The following is a 21999-nucleotide window of genomic DNA, read 5'->3' as shown; positions in this document are numbered from 1 at the left end:
TTGCATCCTGGCAGGCTGTAGCTGAAGCAGGGAGCACTCCAGGAGCCTGCTGTTCTCTGCAGACTGGGTCGTAAATTGTGATGATGGGGCAGTGTGGGGGTGTGCTGTGGGGGAATCTCTCCTTCCATCCAAACTGATTTTGAAGCTAACAAAAAATTGTGCAAACACAACAACAGATATCCATCCAAGCCTCCTCCTCTGCCCAGCTCTGAGATGTCTTATCCTTCCCTCTGGCAGTCTCTTTTATCATTCAGTGCAGATGCCTATTCTCCTTGCCAGCATTTTTGTGGTTTCTGGACAGATTCTACCGAACAGTTGTGTCATCGATTTATTTAGACTTTCTGATCCTTGACTAAATGCACTTTGTTTTCTACAGTTTAGGGAAGATGGTGAAGTTCTCTCTTAATCTTCCTAAAAACCTTCAAGGAACACTTCATTCTTCAACGTGGCTTAGCTATTTCATTTTTCTATGTGTCATCTTACTTCTGACAAGGTGCCTGGCTGTCACTATAGTTAGTGATATTTTAAACCTTATGCATGCCATTCTAGTCGATATAGCTCCATTCACTTTGATGAAGCTATGCTGATTCACATCCACTGAAGTTCTTGCTCATGGCTGAGTTTTGATGTACACATTTTAAGATTAAATTAAAAGATATCTAGGTTGGCTTTATCCTTGGTTGCTGGCCTATAATGCTTTATAAATACTCTGCCTGGTCAATAATGAAAAGATTCAATTGGTGCACTTTTGTACTCTGATATGGTACAAACCACATCCATAGACAGAATTTCAAGAAGAAAAAAAAATCCGAACAGAAAAGAAAAACCGCATTCTTGGCATCTGAAACAGATTTCCAACCCCTTCCCGCAGTTCCCCCATGCTTCCCTTGGGCTGTCTGAGAAATAACAGATGCAAATGGGTTACTTTTGAAAGCACAGCATTTCCTCCACAGCTGATGCGGTGCGAAAATCCATCTGAAGCCCAGCAGACATACCCACGAGCAAGTTGCCTCTGAGCTTTGCCAAGAATGATACATTTCACCATACTCTACTATAAAGAGAAAACCAGACAACCACCTACTGGCTGCATCATAGAGCGGAGAAACCCTCATTTCTCCAGACTGCAGAATACCAATTAAATAAATCTCAAGCCATCTATTCCTAGTAGGAGCTTAATGCAGTGCAAAGTTAGCTTGCTTCTTCCCCTAGAAGCATGCTCTTTTTTTTTTTCTTCCCCTGTCAGGTGGAGCGATTTCTCTTCTTTTTTTTGTTTCTGTGGCTGGCAAGTCAGAGCCGAGGTAAAATCAGTCTGCTGTCTGATGAGTTTTTGATTAAATTCAAGGCTGAAGCACTGCATTTCTTGATTTATTTAGCATTCAGACATCCCCTGCTTCTTCATTTCTACACCTCAGCCTCTGGCAGTTTCAGAATGCGGCTGCTTTCTTTAGGACAGCTGTAAGCTAAGAAAAGACCTTGTGCTAGGTTCAGATATGCATCTGGTAAAAGGATGGTCTGTCTCCAAATGACACTTTTGGGCTGCATATCTGTATTCCTTTAGTGATTTGCATGTCATGTTTATGTACTTAACTTGCCCAGAAACATGCTGGCTTTTTGTCTGCTTGTTTTTTGCCTGCTTGTTTTTCCTGTGGTTATTGCTATCAGCACTTCCAGTTCAGGTTATAAAACTTCAGCAGCTTTCTGTTTGTTTCATGTATCATCACTAAAAGCAGATCGCAGATAACAGCTCATTTCGGCCAGTGCAATATCTGCCACCAGACATTAAAGAAGTGAGCAGACACGAGGAAATGAAATTAGCTTTCATGTGTTCCTCTTACAGACCCTATAAAATTCTACTGCCGAAATTGGAAAAAAATTAATCCTAAAACCTCTTGTCCAGACTGAGCAATTATGGCATAAAGGAGACATCAAGGAAAAACTCAGCAAGTCTCTCTTTGCCCAACACACAAGTGGCCACATACCACTGGGAATTAAAAAATGCTTTAGCTTCAGTGACATTATGTCCACCCTGCAGATTTCCCCTGTGATCCCTGAAAGAGTGAAATGCCAACTGCTGTGCCACTCTTCACTATCCGGCAAAGACTCTCTGCAACTCTGTAGAACTGCTAAGGAAATGTAGCTGTCCAAGCATGGTGTTTACAAAGAAATACAATTTGCTGTGGCCCCCTGGTCTTGTACGGTTGTTACAGTCCGCAGAGAGTAACAGGGAGGAGGAGGATAGGCTAACATGGTGCTGGTTTCAAGCCCCATGTCCAGCAGCTGGGCTTGTTACGAGGAATGCTAATCCAGATGTACAGTCTGAACTTGTGTTCCAAGTCTCCTGGAGCCCCTGCGCACCCTGACCATCTGCTATGCAATATGTCAAATGGGACTTGAACTCCCATACAAAATAATTACACAGACACTTGTCAAAATAAAGGCAGAAGAACCTTTGCTGAGGCATTGTCTTCTTGGCTTTATCTGAGTAACTGGCTACTGTCCAAATCCTGGAAAGCACTGAATGTGTTAATTTACCATGAAAACAGGGTCAACGCCTAAGAGATACCTTACTGTTTAACATATGAGCCTGTGTTTTTTTTTTTCCTCTGGAAGACCTGCAGTAGGCATAGGATTGCAATGTTAAGTTTTGATCCAATTTATTATTTTTTTCTGAGACAGCATTAGGCAAACCTCACTGTTCTGTATGTTCCACTCTGTACTCCAAAACTCAGATATGTATAGAAGTATCTGCTCTGGAACCACTGTGCAACTCAGCTTTCTGGAATGTCTTGTTTTCAGGACAGCTGAATGGGGGAGCATGTTACTCACCCTGATGTCCTGTCCCTGGAGGTGGTCGAGAAGTGAACCTTTCATAAAGCACTCGCACTACCACTGCTGTAACTCAGCAATCTCAGGGAAGTAAAAGGGAGCTGGGGGCACTGGGTGTTTTCGTCGTGGGGTTGTGTCCAGAATCAATATGAAACACAGGTACTTTTTACAAAAAATAAATCAACACAATTGTTCACACCCACAAGATTGAGTTGCCCATATTTTTAGCATAAATGTTGGTAAGCTATATTCTTTTTCCTCATTCAGCCTCTTTGTTTCTAAATAAAATAGGTTTTCTTTCAGGTTATAAATGGTTTTTTAACTCTTTAAAAATCAATAAAATGGGCCGCTTCATCCTATAAGCTAGATCAACAGTTCTTCCAAATAGAAAGACAAACAAATTGCTTGGACATAATTTTATGCCATCTGTGTTACCATTTCTGCATTGCCCAAAAATGAGAGAAGTCTATTCCAGCCCTGGCCATAGCTCTGCTTGGTAGGGCATCAAGCAGAGATTCTTCAGAGGAAGGTATAAACACCGTATCTCAGTAAGATTTATGGTACTTCCTATCTGATCTTTCCTCAGTCTCCAAAAGCTTCTGCTTAGCTTAAAAGCCTACATGTTTACTGTCCTTTCCAAAATTTGGTAGGTTCTGTCTGTAGTAACAGGGGATTTTGCTACCCTACACACATGTTCAGTCTTTAGCCAAAAGCAATCCTCATGACAATGCGCTTCATTGCATAACTCTGCAAGGTATGAAACGATCTCTTTTTTTTCAGCTTTTAATTGCGTCAACATGTCCCTGAATTCTTGTTCTTTCAGACAGTGAGAACAGAAAATCCTGATCTGCCTTCTTACACATTCACCTTTTCTTATTTTATATACATTCTCCAGTTTATACAGTTTAAGCCCTGTTCCTGCTTATTCAAACCCTGCAGCAAGAAAAACAGTTAAGTCCAATATCTGTCTCCTCCCATCATCTTTAACGTGGGGTGGATTTACTAGGCTGGAGGCTGCAACCCTCATTAACATCACCCAACACAATGCACATGTCACGTAAAATGACACAGAAAAAGGTCATGGTGCTGTGCAATCCTGTAACATCTATCTAGGTTGAATTTGAACTTGCCTGAATTAAAACAAATCTCTCTCATTTGCTGGTATTGATGAAGACTAAGTAAGCAGCAACTGCTGAGACTCAGGCTGAAACATAGGTATGACATGGAGTGCAAACTCTTGTTTCAAATTTTTCAACTGATCTCAGTGAGGCACTGTTAGTTTTCAGGTGACAAAATACTTTTCTGAAGATTGTCCTGGCCCCTGCCATTTAACATCACTTAAACAACCAATGTATATGGACAACAGAAGCAACATTTGCAAGGCAACTCAAAATGGCTCCCATCCCATACCTATCCCAAAGGTGGACACATAAGACTAAATCACATATGCATGAACATGAAGAGTGGAATCCTTACCTGCCCGCCTTTGGGCTGGTATTTGATGTTATCTGTTGATCCAATCTTGGACCTGACATTCTTGAGGTCAGGTAGAGGCTGATTAATAACTCTTAGCTGCTTTGGAGTGGCTGGAGATTTAGGAGGAGTACGAATTATGGCAACTTTTTTCTCAGTAGGTACCAATATGGCAGATTTGGGGGTCCCAGGAGTGTGTGGGGTTCTGGAGTAGCTGGGCGTCCCTGGAGTGCCTGGGGTACGGGAGGCGTAGCTTGGTGGTGTCCCTGGAGTGATGGCAGTGGAACCAGGAGTAGTGGGGGTAGAAGTTCCACTTTTTCCTGTTCTGCTACGAATTGGCTCTGATCCTACATGCAAGAAAAAAAAACAGCATTAGACCCACAGAAATACAGCTCTTCTTCCCTCTCTACCTCCCAAGACTGCACCCCTGTGTGCCAAGTGAGATACAGCTCTAAGATGGCTGTGCTAGTGCTGGAACAGCTGGATGTCTGTCTCTGTGTCTTATTTTGCTAATCAACCTGCCAGGAGTTACCTTGTCACGTGTGGCTGAGCTGGTAAATTGCCCACATGGTGACTGAGCTCTCCGCTCTAACACAGGTGTGCTTCCCACAACACCTATGCTTCCTGCAAAGCTCGCTAAACAAGGCACAATATCACATCGATTTCCGTCTTGGGACTAGAAGATTCCAAGACCCTTGGAATCTAACCTTTGGGACTTGATCTGACAGCCTGACTAGCCAGTAAGAATGTTGTCACCAATTTCAATGGATTTGGGCATTAAACTAGAAAGTGGGGAAAATTCTGACTGCAGTCCTGAAACTAAAGACTCTGAGTGCCTGCCGGCTGCTGATCACATACCACTGCTGGTAATCTGGGTGAGCATTCAGCTGATGAACAAGTCATAGCTCTGTTGTGTGGATGGGCAGATGTCCCTCATGTTCAATTGCCATTTTTCATTAGTGCAGTGAAAGAAAGCAATTACAGAAGCAACCTTGATTAAAAGTCACATTCTAGTTACATCTGCACACAAGTTAAAAATAAATAAATACTGTAACATTTTGTAGCGGCTCCATTCAGTGTTTATGGCATTGCCAGTCCTTTTCACTGAGCACAAGAATCAGTTCAGTAGTGGCATTGTGCTTTCTGCAGCCAGCTCTGATGGTAACTCTCAAACACAAATGAATAGAAGCCGAGATACCTCCACATGCTGCTTAAAGCAAAGCTTTGCTGAGAATGCTTAGGGACAGAAAGACCAAACCAACCCCGAAAAGCCTGAGAATCCCAATGCCAAAAGGGTGCATAAATGTTTTCACCTTTAAAATGTTCAGGAATTAAAAATCCAATGGGCCTCTCTAGAGCATCCAGTGGGACTAATCAAAATTTTATTTAACTATTTGTTAATCATTCTGTTTATTTAATGGTGGTGGACCAAATGCAATGCATTGCTGCCCCTGGAGTCCAGGAGAAACTCTTTGCTCTACATGACTCATTCGATAGACTGAACATACTCTACTCTCACCTCCAGTTTCCCTGAATGGTTTCTTTCTTTGCAAACCAACCCTAAACCAGAACCTTCTCACTATACCAACTGAGACAGAAAGGGAATGATTTCCCCCCCCCCCAGCTCCCTGCAGCTTTGGTATATTTATTTTTCATTCCTCAGCCCTTCACCACGTTGACAAATGCTCAACGGCCTCTCACTCCTAGTCAGCAGAATGGGCTGCTGTGCCAGCTGGGGGTCACTCTGCTTACAAAGGGTCTCTGTTTTACCCTTGGAGCATCACCCAAGAATGTAAAAGGATTTTCTTTGTAAAATTTAACCATCTACTTCCCTTAAGCTGTCTTAAAAGGGATTGAAATTGGTTTCTAAAGAGAGAAACCAGAGGAATTCCTATTGGAAAGCAGGGAGCCACAGGTTCTGAGGCCTTGGCTGAATGCAAATCTATCTAAAAGTTCTGGGGGTATTTGGTAAAATTATCTTTGTCCTGTAATTTCTTTTGGCTTGTTTGATAACATCGGTCCTCATAAAAGGACCTTGCTGGTTTACTATCCTAACTTCCCCCAATGAGTCACTCCACTAGCTAACATCTCAATTCTCAGCAGAGTTTTTACCCTAGGATTAGAGCACAGGGAGATCATTACTGTGAAACAGCAAGTTAATGGCTATAATACTAATATTATATATATAACACTTTTCCAAGATCCATCAGAATATTTTATATTGCCTACTTCAGGTTTGTCTCATTTTACTTGCTGCTGTTTGTAAATGCTCTGTATTAAATATCTTACCTAGCTCTGAGCTCCCTGCAAGGGCATTTTCTAGTATTAGCGATTAGTCTGAACAGCAGTCTTAGCTCTGGGCATTGCAGACTACAGAAAGGGTGCATCCTGACCCTGGTTTCAAGCCCTTGGTATCTGACCAAAACCAGTCTGTGGAGCTCTGATTTCCAACAGCATACCCCAGACCTACATCTCGATGCTATGGCAATGTGACAAATCTAACAAGGGTGGGAGACATTCACAGCAGTAGGAGAGGGTTAATATGCAAAACACATACGGGTGGTCCGTCGTACTGAAGAGGAAAGGGAAGCTGTGAGGGAGAGAGAGTTCTCCTCTCTGTCTCGGTCTCCTGATACACCTCTTCGAGGAGGAAGGATAGAGGAAGGTCTTGGTAGAGAGGAACGCTTTTCGGGACTCTTGCTTACTCCATCCTAATAGTAGCAAAACAAAAAAGGAAGGTTTAGTTTTCAAAACTCACACTCTGGGCTGTGAGTTCTCTCAACCTATATACAGAGGGGGAAACCTCATCCTGTGGGCCCAGTTTACTACTCACACAGGAAGCTGTGGGATCCAGCCACCTCCCATGCTCTGCTTAGCTCCCTGGTGCTTCTTTACTGCATTAGAACACCCAATAGTCACCTTTTGAGCTGCTTAAGACAGATACAGATACCCCTGGATTTAAATATGGATGGATTCCACATTTGGTTCTTAATAAGGAACAAGGTTTTTTTAGTGGAAGTTGAAAGTAAAAAAATTCTCTGGAGCTCAGCTGTGACATTCTTATGTAAATTTACCTGCAAAGTAACTGCAGTACCGGTGCCCAGAATACACCCCACACTACATTGTTAGGTGATGTGTGATTTTTGCATTTTCAAACACTAACTTGTAATTTTTTTATGGAGAAAAATTTTTAGCTACAGCTTATTTTTTGAGTGCAGGACTATTAATCCTGGTGTCTTATTTCCTTCCATACTTGTCTTTTTACTTTTTGAAATCAGCAGATACCTTCTTTATACCAGGGTTAGAGCAATGGACATATATGTTAGAATATTTTTGAACTTATGGGATGGGCAGCCAAAGACAGTCTTGCATAAGCAGATAGTCCTCCCAAAGACAAATATGATGATGGTCCCAACCAGTAAAAGACACATCAAGCATAGCGTTACACAGAAAATGGAAGTTAATAGTGAAAACAGTTTTTAAATGGGGATAGTCATCAACTTGGCATCAAGTAGATTTGAAACAAAAGTGAAATGTAAACATGGTGAAGCTAGGATCGACTGCCAAACATTTCTTTAAATTTATATTGCAACTTCTTCAGCATGGTCCCATGCATAGACCAAATTAGGTTCCTAGAGCATTTGGCTTCCGCCCTTATTGCTGGTGATTAGAACTGCACCCTCCTACACTGGGGATTGAATTTGTTTTCAGAGAATATTAACTGGTTGAAAATTACATTTTTTTAAACTTGGAAGGTAAATTAGTACTGCTGTTCTTTGCCACTTACCCGCATGCAAATGGGTGCAACTTCTTAGCAGTCAATGAAGCAGCATCCATATCATCAGTAGAAGGAAGATATATCCTTCTAGTTACAAATTATTTCACTCATGTTTCCTCTGGAGAATCTCCTTTGTTTCTATCCATTTTGTAACACAAATCTTGTAGCCTGATAATCAGTTTTCCTGCCACTGGATGTAAGTAATCCCACGTAAGCTTCACAGAGAATTACTCAAATTCAGTGGGGAGAGAATGTGATCCATGGAATTCACCTACACACCTCCAAGCTAACTCTCTCTACCAACTCTGCTACCTTACCTTAGCATCTGATTTTGAGTAGGGCAAGCAGTCTCTTGGGCCTGCTGAGGAGGGCCGTACAGAATAACTGTCTGTATCGAGAAAAGTGGCCCTTTTAGTAGTTAATGAGCAAGCTGAGCTGGGTCTTGGAGGAAGCAATGACTTTGCTCTAGACTTTGAGGCAGGAATCTTTGACAAAGAGGCAGTCTAGTCATGAGAAAACAAACAAAAGAAAACACAACATGAAGCTGGACAAAAGGAAAAAACATGCAACATGGACCAAAAAAAAAATGCCAAGCTATGAATTAATACTTTTCCTGTGTCTGGTAATGGTGTCTATGCAGTTCTGACATGCATGAAAGTTTTAGTTCTGTGTTGTTTGACTGAAACCATCTGGGTCTGGACAGAGTTACTGATTCTAGGAAGTGCCTTTTTCTGCAGATGCTATTTTTGTCTTGTGTTAATAGGACAAAACTGATGTCAGGTGCGGCATTTAACTGGTACAACTGCTGGTGGGCTGCATTAGAAGCAAGTGCAAAGCTACAGGAGCACCAAGAGATCCTAGTCCTTTAAAACTAAGTTGTGCATTTGAAATATATCCCTCCAGGCTACAGTCAAGAATAAAACAGTGGGAATCGTAAAAGCAAAGTTACACCAGCATTCCCACAATGGCAGAATGACATGACAGTATTGCTTCTTGTGCCACTGTGTACACACAAAATCCCTAATGCACCCCAAACATTGTATTCTGTGCATTTGGTGTCACTCTGTAGAGTGACAATGTGGAGTCCTGGGATGAGGAAACCCGTATATGGTTGAAAGGCTAACATGATAAGTCATTGTGGTCAGATACTCGTCTGATTCTGAATAATGATAATACCTCGTCGAAAGAACAATTAAACATCAATAGGACAGACTGAAAATTCTTTGTTGACACTTAGGAGCACCTAACTGCTTTGCAAAAGGCATTTCCTTCAGACAAAAGGGCTACTTGCTTAAGCAACACTTTTTTTCTCCCATGGGTATAACTGATACTACAAAGAACAACTGCAAGGCTGTTATCTTGGCAATGTAGTCCTGATCCTCTCTGTATTCATACAAGCATGAAGTTACACATAGGACCAATCCCAATGGGCCTGTAATTATGGGATGTGGTACAGAACTTTAGCCATGAAAAATCTGGCATTTGATCTAAGTCAGTCACCTAGACTCTCTTGATGTTCAGAAAAGGTGTCCGAGTTACTCCTTAAGTTGTCTTTGTTAGAAAATGAATCATAGAATCATAGAAAATGAGGAAAGAATGGGTTGCCAACTTTCTACTGACAGGCTTCTGGCTTAGGCTACATACCCAGCCTACAGAAAACTGAGGCTGGTGTGCTGAATGTCATCCATGACATCATCAACATGATGAAGAGTTGAAGAGTTGCAGAACTGTGTAACAAACAATTCCAGTCCTACAACACAGCTGAGAAGACTAGATGATTGGGTATCATCATCCATATCAAGTAGCTCTACTGAGCAAGACAAGAAATTAGTTCAAAGGATGGAAGTGCTTTGCTAGCAAGAATATATTCCTAGAAAGAGTTTTGCACATATTTACATCTCTTTCTTTTAATACTTATTTCACTATCTGAGAATACACAGAATAAAATCAGTGAATAATTATTTTAAACAGAAACTGAACAATATGTGCTTCTGTCACATCAAAGTCTTCTCCAGACTTTGACTGATTTGTCAGAGTTCAATTCATGGGTCCCATCCACCTGTGAAACTTTGGGCCATATTTACAAATCCACTAAGGCGTTTATTGATGCTGAAACTCTGTGGAAGCAGGGTATCTATGCTGGGTGGCTCCATGAAGCAGACATTCTGCAAACGCCTTTCACCCAGTTTTCTGAACTTGAGATATAACTAAGCTTGCACAGTTTGAGGCCCAAATGTTCATTCAGTGGTTTTTGCCTTTTTCAACTTTTTCAACTTTTCAACAAACATTTCAAGTTGAAATGTTTCCCCTAACGAGACTGGAAAACTCTTACGGATTAAGATTCTAGGCACAATATAGAGATCTTGTCCTTTTCACTCATATTGCATACAGTGTCCTCCGTGAATATGTACATCTAACAGGGATGCTATAGACGGACAAGACTGAGATCTTTCGGTGGAACAGCTGGGGAAAAGGCATGACCTTTGGCTAATGAAGTGCTCTGAGATTATCACAGTCTAGATCCCCTCAGTGTTTTTTAGGGAGCAAGGCACTTTTTAGCATCAGTCATAACAGCAGAATCTGGCCCAACCAGATTTCAGTAACATGCTCAAGGCTGGTATAGCAAGCAGAGAAACCAAATGCCTCCATCCCTGCCTGTGCTTTACCCAGAAAACTATTCTTATTCTCTGTTAGCAATACATTACCTTTGACCTCTGTTATAATCCATGTTGCTGGAAGTACCAGCTGTCCACAGGACAAAGAGCTATGTAACCCTGACTAAGACTCAGGGATTGCTGAACTTGGGATGCAGAAACCTCACTTTATTTCAGAGGTGTTCCTAACACATGACCAATGTTCTCAGCATCTCGCTACCGCAGGTACACAGCTCCTTCCAGCAGATGGAACTGCTTAGCCTTTCCTGAACTTGCTCTGCAAAGCAGTATGAAATCTGTAGTTTGAAGATGGATAACAAAACTGACCGGGTTGGATGATCTAACATTACCAGTAGAGAGGAAAAGGCTGCACCTGAAGGACACAAAAGCTGAAAATGAGGAAGAAACACAACAAAAAGGGAGAGGTCTTTATAAAAGCAGAGGTGAAGCCAAGGCACAGAAGAGAAAACGTCCAAGAGATGCGCGAGTGTGGCAATCAGAGAAGTGAGGCAACAGGGTGAGAAAGTAAGCAGGGGACAGACTTCTCATCTTTGCCATAATGTAAAGGACAGGAATAAGAAAGGTGTATAGAAAGCAGATAATTTCAGAGAATTATTTTGCAGTGCTTGTACTCAGAGCACTCCACGAACACAGATGAGACTGAAAATGGGCTAGTATTGACTTCTTTTGCGTAAGTGTTGATCAGCCCCCAAGAAAAGACAGTAATAAACCATACTGTTGATTCAGACCAGAAACCTGACCAGATATTTCTTCCTGTACTTGTAAAGAACCTCTATCAGTTTCCCAGTTACGAGCTGAAATGGGTCAGACCTGAAAAACCACACGAAATCCCAGAATCCATGGCTGAATTCAGGTCTAAATTTCACAGCTCTTCCAAAGCCTCCAATCAGTTATGCTGCTATCATCATTAACAATTTCTTATGATTCATAAATAACGTGCAGCACTTTATGAGACAGGGTTTTTTTGTTCCCCAAAGAATTGATGATCTGGTTAGACAGATGAAACAAATCAGCCATGGAATATATTAGGAAATTTAGAGGAATCCTAAAGAACTTCTGTCAGCCCCTAATGAGGGCTAACAATGACAAAGTACTGTCATGCTGCAGATGTGAATTAACATGTGTCAGTGTCATGTAAAAAACAGTTGCACAGGGGATAGTGAAAGGATGTTGGTTTCCTGGGGATTTTGGAGTGGTGGGACAGGAAAAGCGTAGGGGTCGGCATGGGAGCAGGGCGGAGAGACACTGCAGCATTTGCTGAAGGAAACTCAGGAGAGGAGAGCCAGACACAGGGAGCAGAACAGGCTGCAGACAGCTGAAGGCAGGGCACGTAACTGTCAGGTTAAAACACAGACAGAAATCAGCAGTCCAGGAAATGGCCATTCAGAAAGCACTTAATCGCATATAAAACGCTACTGGCCAATAATTTCTACACAGGCATGACCTCTGCAGAATGCACGGCTATGTAATGCTGCATCAGAAGACATCCAGTGAGTCCCGGGGGAGGGTTTCTGCCTGCACAGCAATCAAGCAAGGTGGCAGTACGAGTCAGGCGCTGCAGAAAGGGCCAAGGTACGCAGTTTATCCCAAAGGATGACCTGGCTCGAAATGCTGAACAACATCCAACTCCTGCAGTTTGGAGTCTTGTGTGCCCCCTATGGATCTGCAAACTGTCATCATCTACTACCTGGGACTGTAATTCAGAGGTTATTCAGGAAAGGTGGTTTTAATTACTCTTTTAAATGAATAATGAATATGGCAAACAAATTCTATATGGAACACAAATTTTAAATGGAACACACAATTACGTACTGAATTAACACAAAAAGATCTGAAATAAGGACAAAAGGAGATTATAAAGATGAACAATAAGATGATTTTACTCACTGAGAGTTTTTCCTTTGCTTGTTTAAATACACCAGGAGCCTGGTTTGTTTCACCACCTGCTGCTGAGAGACCCAAAGAAAGACTTGATAGTTAAAAACAAAAATAATAAGCTTTTCCACTTAGTACACTTATTAGAACAATTAAATGCCTTTTAACTACCGTGCAAAGTAATTACTTTGTGAATTACTCTCAGTGGACTATATGCAGAAATGTACCTGCCTTAAAAATGTCCTATATTCATCATACTTGATGTAAAATGGTATTCTACACAGTTCAAACAAATTGAAATTTTGTATTCATGTTTCTAGAAGTCTAGAAACTACAGTAAAAAGTTCAAGAAATAGTTGACAACTGTAAGAGGCTCTAGTTCTGAAGGTCAATCCTCAGACACTTTAGCATCCCAATTTTCAGGACTGTCTGCTAAATATCAGGCTCCTTTATGTAATCCACAAATGAAAATTTTAAGAGAGGCCCCTGAAATCACCACTTTCCAAAATATTAGGCATGTTCCTAATGGAAAGAGAGAGATTCACTGTTGAATTTTCATCCTAGTTGCGTCAAGAAGGTCAGTGTGCCATGGGTCAACTAAGCCCTCAGACTTTAGCAATTCAAATTGTATCTGGGACATCAAGTGTGTTAATTCAGCATTTCATTTATCTGATACAACATGGTCTGAGGTAAGATTTTTCTCTCTGACTTAGATTCCATCCTTACAAAAAGTTTTGGAATGGGGCAGCTTTTTGGAAAGCAGGTTATTAGTTTCACCCCAACACTGTTGTTCAGGAAGCGATTTGCCACACAAAAACTAGATGTGAAATCTTTTGGCTTCTGTGCCAGGATGCCCTTAGTAAATGCAGAAGCAGGACGGTGGTCACAGATGACAACCTTTTGCTGTAAACCCACCTGTCAAACCAACGCTAACACATCGTACAGGACAGAACCAACGAATTTTCTCCTTTCCCTGTGCAGTTCCCAGGCGTGCTGAGGAGATCCCTGGTTTTCTGCCACACTTCCCACTCTAGTTCTGCCCTCTTAATCTAATTTCATTGCTGTTGTTTTTAAATTGAAGGAGTAGGAGAGAAAACTTGTGAGGAGGAAGAGAATATATAACTGTGTACTTCAGTTCTTCTGAGTTTGTAACAGGGATAAGTACAGCACAGCCCTCCCGCATCACATTTTACCACATCTGTTACTGCTGGTTTTGGTCTGTTTTGCATCTCTTCTAAATAATCACAAATAGCTTCTTTCCTCCTTCCCTTGGTATTGAACCCTAACCAGCCACCACTATGACGTGGAAAGAATAGCTGTGCTGCTTGTGCTGACTCACCCGAAAGCACCCCAACTTCTCCATCTGAACAAAAGATCTCTACAGGCTCTGCTGCCAGTTTAAATATACGACAAACATGTTTTACCTCAGGGGGTGACCCCAGAATTGAAAACAAGGAACAGAAGCATATCACATAGTGACTCCTGCTCATAGCCAGGTAATTGTCCTGGCCTTGCCACCGTAAATACTCCTCTGATGGCACAACGGCTGTGGCGTCTCACAGCCACCAACAAAACATGAGTCGGACTGAGGTTTCACTCACGAACTACACCAGTCAAGGCAAAGACTTCACAACTCTTTCCTCAGAATTGGCCACGCAGTTTCTTTTTCGAATGGCACGGATGAGACTCTTAAAAAGCAGTCCCGCCCTTGTGGATGTGGCACTGTAAGTTACCAGTGTTTGCCAGTGCTTACCTCACAATGACATGGGAATTTTTTTCTGGTATTGAGGGGAAAATAGTGGAAAGATGTCATTTCTCAGGCCACTACGCAGAAAATATGAGCAAATATTAACTTTTTGTTGTAGACACTTATGACTAGGCATGTTTCATTTTAAAGTCACAGTAAGTGCAACACGAAGGTTTTAACTCACTGCAATATACTCAAAGTTTTATAGACTTCACTGCCGAGGGACTTTTGATGGGGGTCCATTGGCCACGTATCACTAAAGCTGACAAGACATTCCAAATAGGACACACTGACAGTCGAAACTGGCTTCAAGAAACGGTGCTATATTTTACGTAAAAGGAAAAAGGTGAGAGAGACAATGTCCCTCTAAATTCCAGATTCTGGAAAGAGTTGGATGACTGGTTCAGGCTCAGGGATATGTAGGTTAACATATGGCCGCCTACATTCTTAGAGTGCAGTGCTACGTGATATCCTTTCACATGGCCTCCCCTCAAGTCCCATCAGTAATTATAAAAAGGAGAGGTAGAAGAAAATAAGGGACACTAAATTTTCCAGCAACACTGAGTGTGGTGAAACATTCCAAGAGCTAGTTTTGTTCGCTTTGTGGTGTGGTTCAAGCTACTCTGCTTTAGAGCCCACACCTCAAAGCTCAACCCACATTGCTGCAGATTTTATGATCAATCTGGGTCCATTATTTTGGTTGCTCTCCATCTCAGAATTTAAATGTAGTGGGAGGTCATTTTTGTATTACATTTTTCACTTGGACTAATATATCTGCTTTGCTAGCTGTTAGAGTGAGAGAGACAAAGCTCTGCCAGTTGCCAGGCGGCACACATTTAAGGCACTGGGCAGATTTCCTTATGGGAGTCTATCGGTATGACTCGGGCCTCTCCGGGATGTCACCGGGCCAGAAGAGTTCAGAGGAGTTAGTGCTGGAGTATCTGAGGGCAAGACAGCACTGACCATGTGGCTGTAGAAGTGTAGACGAAGTTGCAAACACAACAAAACCGACATTGTTTTCCCCCATTTACACCACTTGTTGAACCCCCTTGGGTCTTTTGAAAGAATATGTGAATTATGGGTCATAACTTCTGAGTTGATCAAGCTGTGCTTCAGCAAACAGCAAGAGGTAGCAAGAAGAGTTCTTTTAACCCTTTTTCAAAATTCCTCACTCTTGGGTAGTTCTGGTCCAGAGTGCAAGTCAGGACAGCCTAGACACTGGGAACTGAGGAGGAGCCATCACTGCAACACAGAGGGGCCTGGACCAGCCTTTCCTTCCCTGGCTCCATTTCTCCTGAGGGGGAAGCAGACGCGCCAGATTCCCTCACAGGAGCAAGGCAATGGGACCGAGTGTTTAGTTCTTTTGTCCTAATGGAATACAACCACGAGACAACACACACTTCATCAGCTGAGGCACGATATTAAAGCTACCCTCGCGTAACTATCCTTTTACTGTATTTTCACTAGTCAGACCTCCATACTGAGACTGGTCTAAATTTAGAACAGGAGTGACTCATCGGTGCAAAACTGGATGGGAGCAACTTCTTAGGAACACTTTTGCACTGTTTAACTATAGGATGGGTAACAAATCCTGTTCTTAAATTTCTAAGCCATGAGAAGAGGCCTATGTAGTTCTGCATTCCTGTGCATGATTCTTCTCTTAATAGCCCTAGTTTCACTCATGAACAACCGCACTGCAGCATGCGGCTATGTTACATGACAGAAAACCTGGCCTCTTTTAGCAAATTTTTTCACCAGAAAAGTCAAGATGTTCGTCTTTCCACCCTGAACTCACAGTAACAACAAGTAATACGATGAAAATGCTGAAAGTGTTATTTTTAGTCCTCTAAATAATGATACACCTATCAAGATGTAACAGGAATCATTTGTTTCGTTCTTTCATCTTCCTCTACCAAATATTAAGATTTTTGCTTGGAATGCATTCGTAGTGTGAGCCCAGATTTCTTCTCTCTCAGCTTCATGCTGCATGTGGCTGGATTCCCCCTGTGGATTTTGACTGTACAGCATAAACATCAGTGACAGATTGGGAAGTGTCAATGCAGATAACATCAATCAACAAAACATAAGTCTGAAACACTTCTTATTATGCATGAGAGTAAAAAAGCAAAATAATGGAAATGCATAACATGGTTTAAGCTGTCAACATTTTCCCACCAGAAAAAAACAAAAAAGCGTAATTAAAAAAAAAAAGAAGAACAAAACGATGAGTAGAGATTCCTACAACACCACACTATAAGCACGATGTCGAATTACAACCACAGCACTTGGAGGTCCAAGCAATGACAAGCATACATGATCATGGCCTCCATTAAATAAAAAACCAAATACCAGGAATGAAAGAAGAAAAGAAAAATGATACAAAACACTAAAAAAGCAATACTATTTGTGAAGACTGATATTCTTAGAGGAAAAAATAAAAAAATAGAGAAGCTGCTATAGCCATGAGATTTACAAAAAAAACAAAATGTCTATGTTTGCCAGCCACATTGCATAACTGAACAGAACGCAGTCACCTGTCTGCTTCCGTTTAACACAGGAGAGATGAGTTGGTCTAGTATATTTGATAGCAGGTTTTAAAATGATTTTCCTGGAGGGAGAGTGGGCCTGAACTTCAGTTTTTTTAGCAAGTTCAGCTTTCTTATACACTGCTATGGACAAGAAAACACAAAAACACAGAATCAGGAAAAAACCAGCAAACAGTTTCATACGACAATATATCAAGTGGCAGGCCCACTGCTCCACAACTCCAGCCCGATGCGTTGCTTCTACCGGGGTGAACAAATCCTAAGTCAGAAGGGGGGGAGCACTGATGCATTAACCTCAGATGTGTTACCCAGTGATCAGTGGGGATGCCTACAATGAAACGGGACCGGTGGAGCAGTGAGCCTTGCACATGGCTTTTCATATAGTTGTACAACATCTCATTAAAAAGCACTACTGTTAATACTGTTAAGTGCACGTCATCTACAACAGAGTAACCGGATAGTACTGTACAACAGGTAAAAAAAAAAAGTATATATTGTAATAGGGAGTCTTAAATGAACCTTTTTTCCTTCTCACTTCATCTCTGGAGAGTGTGCTAGGTTCCTTTTTAGCTATTTTCCTTTCGGGAGTAGAAATCCTGCCTCTCCCAGTTTTAAAAGGTTTCTCTTTTTTATGCTTATCGAGAGATGATCTTCGCAATTCTCTCTCTGCCTTCTCCTCTTTAGGAACAGTCTCTAACTGTTCAGTCATGATGCTCCTATCATCATCTGTAGGATCAGAGCAAATTACAACAACAAACAAAAGATTAGTAACAAATGTTAACAATACTGCGGTGGAGCAGGGAAAAAATAGTTGAAGACAGAGCAGACGGATTAATAAAAAAAGGCAGACTATTTTACCATTTTTATGACACATGCTGAGATTACTATTATAACTATAATAATTTTGCTTTTTGATCATTATGATTTGGAAGCAAAAATATTTAACAGACAAAACAGAAAGGATAATGCACACCTTGAGTATCTGCCCAGAGACTGTCTGTGTCCATGATGGAGTCATCGATTGTTGTTTCATCTTTGTAATCATCACACGTCTCCGTCTTGTAGTCGGTGAGCAGGATTTCTTCTCTCTGGGGTGAAGCAGGAGCTTCTGGGGAGCCCTCCTTGGGCTCAACTTGCATGTCAGCCACTTCCTCAACCTCCAGCTCCTCTTCAGCCTGGGAGTCCCCTGTTTCGATTTTTTTCACGCTGTGAGAAGCGGATTCACCCTCATCAACTGTTGTCTGCACCACTGTGATAAAGTCATCCTCTACTGTCACCACTGATTCAATAATGCCTTTCAGTTCAGGCAGTGCTTCTGGGCCACCCTCGGCTAGCATTTCTTCAGCAGCAGGTTTCCCAAAGTCTATTTCTGGGGGCATTTCTGATATAAGATGCTGTTTATCCTCTTCTTTTTCTTCTTGCCCTACTTCTGCCTCTTCTTCCTCATGTTCTTCCGCTTTTGTAGCCCCAGCTGTCACTTCACACGGCAGCAGCTTTTGGATTTCCACACATTTCACAGCTGTATCAGGAATCTTTTCAGTTTCTTCTGCAGGCTGTGGTATGCTCTCCATCTGAATCTCAGCGGGCTCTTCCTGGAGAGGCTCAGCTTTTGGAAGGAGGAGCTCCACAGAAGGCTCCTTTGCTGGTAACTGTGCAGGCGCCTCTTCCCCACACACGGGAGGTTTTGGAGGTTCTGCTTTGATATCCTCTGGTTTCAAGGATTCTCCATTCAAACCTTCTTGGGCTTGATCATGCTCTCCACTAGATTCATAAGATTCCTCTTTATCAACTGCCTCTTGATGTACCAGATCAGGCTTAGTTACTTTTTCCTTAATTTCTGTTTCAGACAGTTTGGTGCTGTCCTTCACATAACTAGGCTCAGTCTTGGAAAGTACATCTGCATCCTTTGCTTCTCTGGACAAGATGGTCTGATCTTTCTGTTGAGTGTCCTTGAGTTCAGGCTCTGCTCTTTTAACAGAGACTTTGTCCTTCCCTGAAGGGAGAAAAACAACGTCACTGATCTTGGTATCTAACTGACTCTGATATTCTTGGTCAGCTCTCCTTGCAGCCACTTCCAAATCGTGCTTTATAGCATTGTAATCTGGTTTTATTGGTGCTTCTATCTCAGCTATTTCAGGAACAACGCTAAGAGTCTTCTCCTCCTTCTCCATCAACAAAGAAACAGCATCCTTCTCTATTGCTATCTCTGAAGCTGATATTCTGTCGTACATGGTGTCATCAGTTACACGAACTTTGTCAGCCACACTTTCTTCTTTCATTTCTAAGATTGCCTCAGGTCTTGTCTTCTCTGGCTCTGCACCTTTAATGGGATAGACCTCTTTAGAATCAACTTGATCTTCACTTTTTTCTAGCACAGTATCCAGCTTCTCCTTTTTCTCCTGCTCAAAGTCCCTTACCAGAACAGACTCACTAGTGGCATGCTGACCTAAGTCTTTTTCACTGAGGAATTCTTCTTTCGATTTTTCAGCTGCTGCCAGCTTCACTTCTATTAAAGACAGGTCGGGAGCCACGCCACGTCTCAGTTTTTCATCTGTGCCTTCGTAAAAGGGACAGGTTTCACTTGTTAAATTCTCACTGTCCTGAACTGGAGAAGGGAGTGGGACTGTGTACTTATTGAAAACACAGTAGCCCAAGTCTTCTAGCTGACTTTCAGCTTTTAGAGTTACGTGGTTTTCATCTGTCACAGGTGGCAGGGTTATGCTGCTGTCTTCCACAACAGTGTCAGAAGGAACTGACTTCTTTTGTGCCATCTCAGCATCTGCACTCACAGAGGCTAATCTAGATCTTGTCCCTGCTAAGTCTAACATTTCAGGCAGGTCAGGAGCCAGGACAGCCCCATTTTTGTAATATTCTTTGGCCAGGAAAGGTGATTCGACCAAAGTCTCAGGCTGGACTTTTTCTTCTGCTATTGCTTTTTCTTCTTCTATGTGCTCATCTTCCTCTCTACTATCAATGGGGAAGCAGGGGGCCTTCTCCAATGCTGGTGTGGTTGCTGGCAAGTAGTCGTCACCTTCATCCATACTTCCACTAGTGTTAGTTAGAATATCCGAAGCGAGGGGAGAAAGATCATGGGCACGACCAAAGCTAAATCCTAGAGCTATTGAATCCAGGCAGGACATGGGCAAGTTAATAGACATACTTCGCTGTTCAATTGCAGATCTCCCCCCAAGTCCCAAGCTCCTGCTCAGAGTTAGGTCATCTTTATTTTTACTGTGGAGTTCTCTCTTATCCCCATAGACGTTGGGGTCAATAGTGAACATTCTTTCTGTCGGGGAACTCGGTTCTTCAGATTTGACTGGTGTAAAGCTCTGAGCCAGGGTACTGTACCCTATTTCATGAGCAGGCCCACTCTGCTGCTGATCCAATTCTGTCTGTAATTCTTCCTCCTCTTCCTCTTTGTCTTCAGGTATTAGACGATCTGTCTGATAAGGCTCATACACACTCTCTTTAGTGTCACTTAGCTCATAGTAATCACTGCGTTGTTTCAAAGCGTCTGCTTTGAAGGCTTCCTCTTTCAGAGCAGAGGTTTCAAAATACTTCGACATTCCCGATCGATCCTCCTCTTCTTTCATTTGATGAGGAGCGGAAACACTTGTCTTATCCTCCTTGGTATCTTTTTTAACATCTTTCTCTTGAGAAGGCTCTAGGGTAGCAGTCTGGTCAGCGGTTAAACTTGGTGCCTCAGGGGCTTTCTCTGTTTTTCTGGATAATTGAGTGGTATCAGGGTGCTCTACTGTTTTCTCAAGGGTCAGTTCATGGCTTAACTTGGCTGGGGCTACCTGTGTGCTTGGCTGGACCTCCTTTTTCATGTCTACTGTTGCTGGGAGCCCACTTTGGTCCATTTCTTTTTCTGCTTTGAGAATATCAGGTGACTTTTTAGCTTCATCATCCTTTTGAAAGTCTGCTTTGTCTAGGGAAAGTGTCTTAACTTCAGGTTTTGTGGTAAATTTGCCATCATCTAATATTCGAGCCTCCCCTTTATCATAGAAGTCATACCTTTCTTCCTCATCACTCTCATCCTTGGTCATGTCCTTTTCCTCCCCCCATGCAGGGATTTTCTGGGTGCTTGGCGTTTTCAGGCCATCTACAGTTACTGCTGAGACTTCTTGCAGAGCTAGTGTCCTGTCTCTGTGGAACTGTTCATCTTTAGTGAGATCTTTGGCAAACAGTTGGTCAGTGGGTTCCTGTTTTGTTTTGGAACTGTCTTTGAGTGGAAGCTCGTGGGGGACAGTGGGAGATGGGCCTGAAGGAAGTCCACTTTTGGCTGCTTCTGCCTTGGGTTCTGATAGCAACAGAGAACTTTCACCATGGCTGATGGCAAGATCTTGGACATCTTTAAGGTCGTCTTTAAATTTCATAGACATAACTTGGTTGGATGATGAGGGCACATCTGCAGTCCTTTCTTCTGTTTTGCTCCCTTTAGGCAGTTCAGAGGACAAGTCCTTTTGTTCTTGAGAAGCAGGAGGCTTGGCAGCAGGCTCTGCAAAACCGGCTTCCCCTTTCTTTTGTGAATCAGTTTTCAAGATCTGTTCTGATAGAGGTGAAGGCATTTTTTCTTTGTCTTTGCTCTGTGAATCCTTTTTATCTATAGCCTCTGTTCTTGCTGGCTGTGGAACTAAGGCATCATGTTTAGGTTGCTCACCAGTCTTACTGTCTTTCCCAGATTCATGTTGCTTTGTGTCTAATGGTTCTGCTGTGAAAGGGCGTGTGCCCTCCTGGACACGGAATTCCATCTTCGTGGCTGCAAGTAAATCTGAAGTAGTTTGTTTGGGTTTTATAACAAAATTATTTAAAGCACTTACAGGCAGGCAGTCATGTGGCTTACAACAACATCTTGGAATGAATGATGGAAAGGAGAGGGAGAAAGATGCAAACATGCAGCAAGGCCATCCACCTAGAAATCTGCTTTATAGTGTTAAACCCTAGTTTCCTTCCAATGTATGAGGTTTTATAGTGAAAATGAGAGTTGTACACATTTAAATATGTTACCACTGAAATGAGATGATTTCATGTGAATTCTTTATCTTCATGGTTTGTATGCAACAGTAAAACCACAAG

At 42.2% G+C, this 21999-nt stretch overlaps 1 protein-coding gene across 1 annotated transcript in view; it reads right to left on the bottom strand.

Annotated features, from left to right (window-relative positions):
• MAP2 (microtubule-associated protein 2) overlaps positions 1–21999 on the bottom strand; it is a gene marked incomplete at its 5' end in the record, with an annotated part of 51367 nt that overhangs the window by 15619 nt on the left and 13749 nt on the right. Inside the window, 6 exons of the mRNA XM_009585980.1 lie at positions 4303–4646; positions 6857–7010; positions 12640–12701; positions 16909–17043; positions 17440–17646; positions 17894–21694. Coding sequence (XP_009584275.1) covers positions 4303–4646; positions 6857–7010; positions 12640–12701; positions 16909–17043; positions 17440–17646; positions 17894–21694 — 4703 coding nt within the window. The remainder of the gene's footprint in view (positions 1–4302; positions 4647–6856; positions 7011–12639; positions 12702–16908; positions 17044–17439; positions 17647–17893; positions 21695–21999) is intronic.

This window comes from Fulmarus glacialis, unplaced genomic scaffold, assembly GCF_000690835.1.
Source record: "Fulmarus glacialis isolate BGI_N327 unplaced genomic scaffold, ASM69083v1 scaffold14529, whole genome shotgun sequence".
Taxonomy (NCBI): domain Eukaryota; kingdom Metazoa; phylum Chordata; class Aves; order Procellariiformes; family Procellariidae; genus Fulmarus; species Fulmarus glacialis.
The sequence above is the reverse complement of the archived record's forward strand: the minus strand, read 5'-3'. Positions and strand labels throughout refer to the sequence as shown.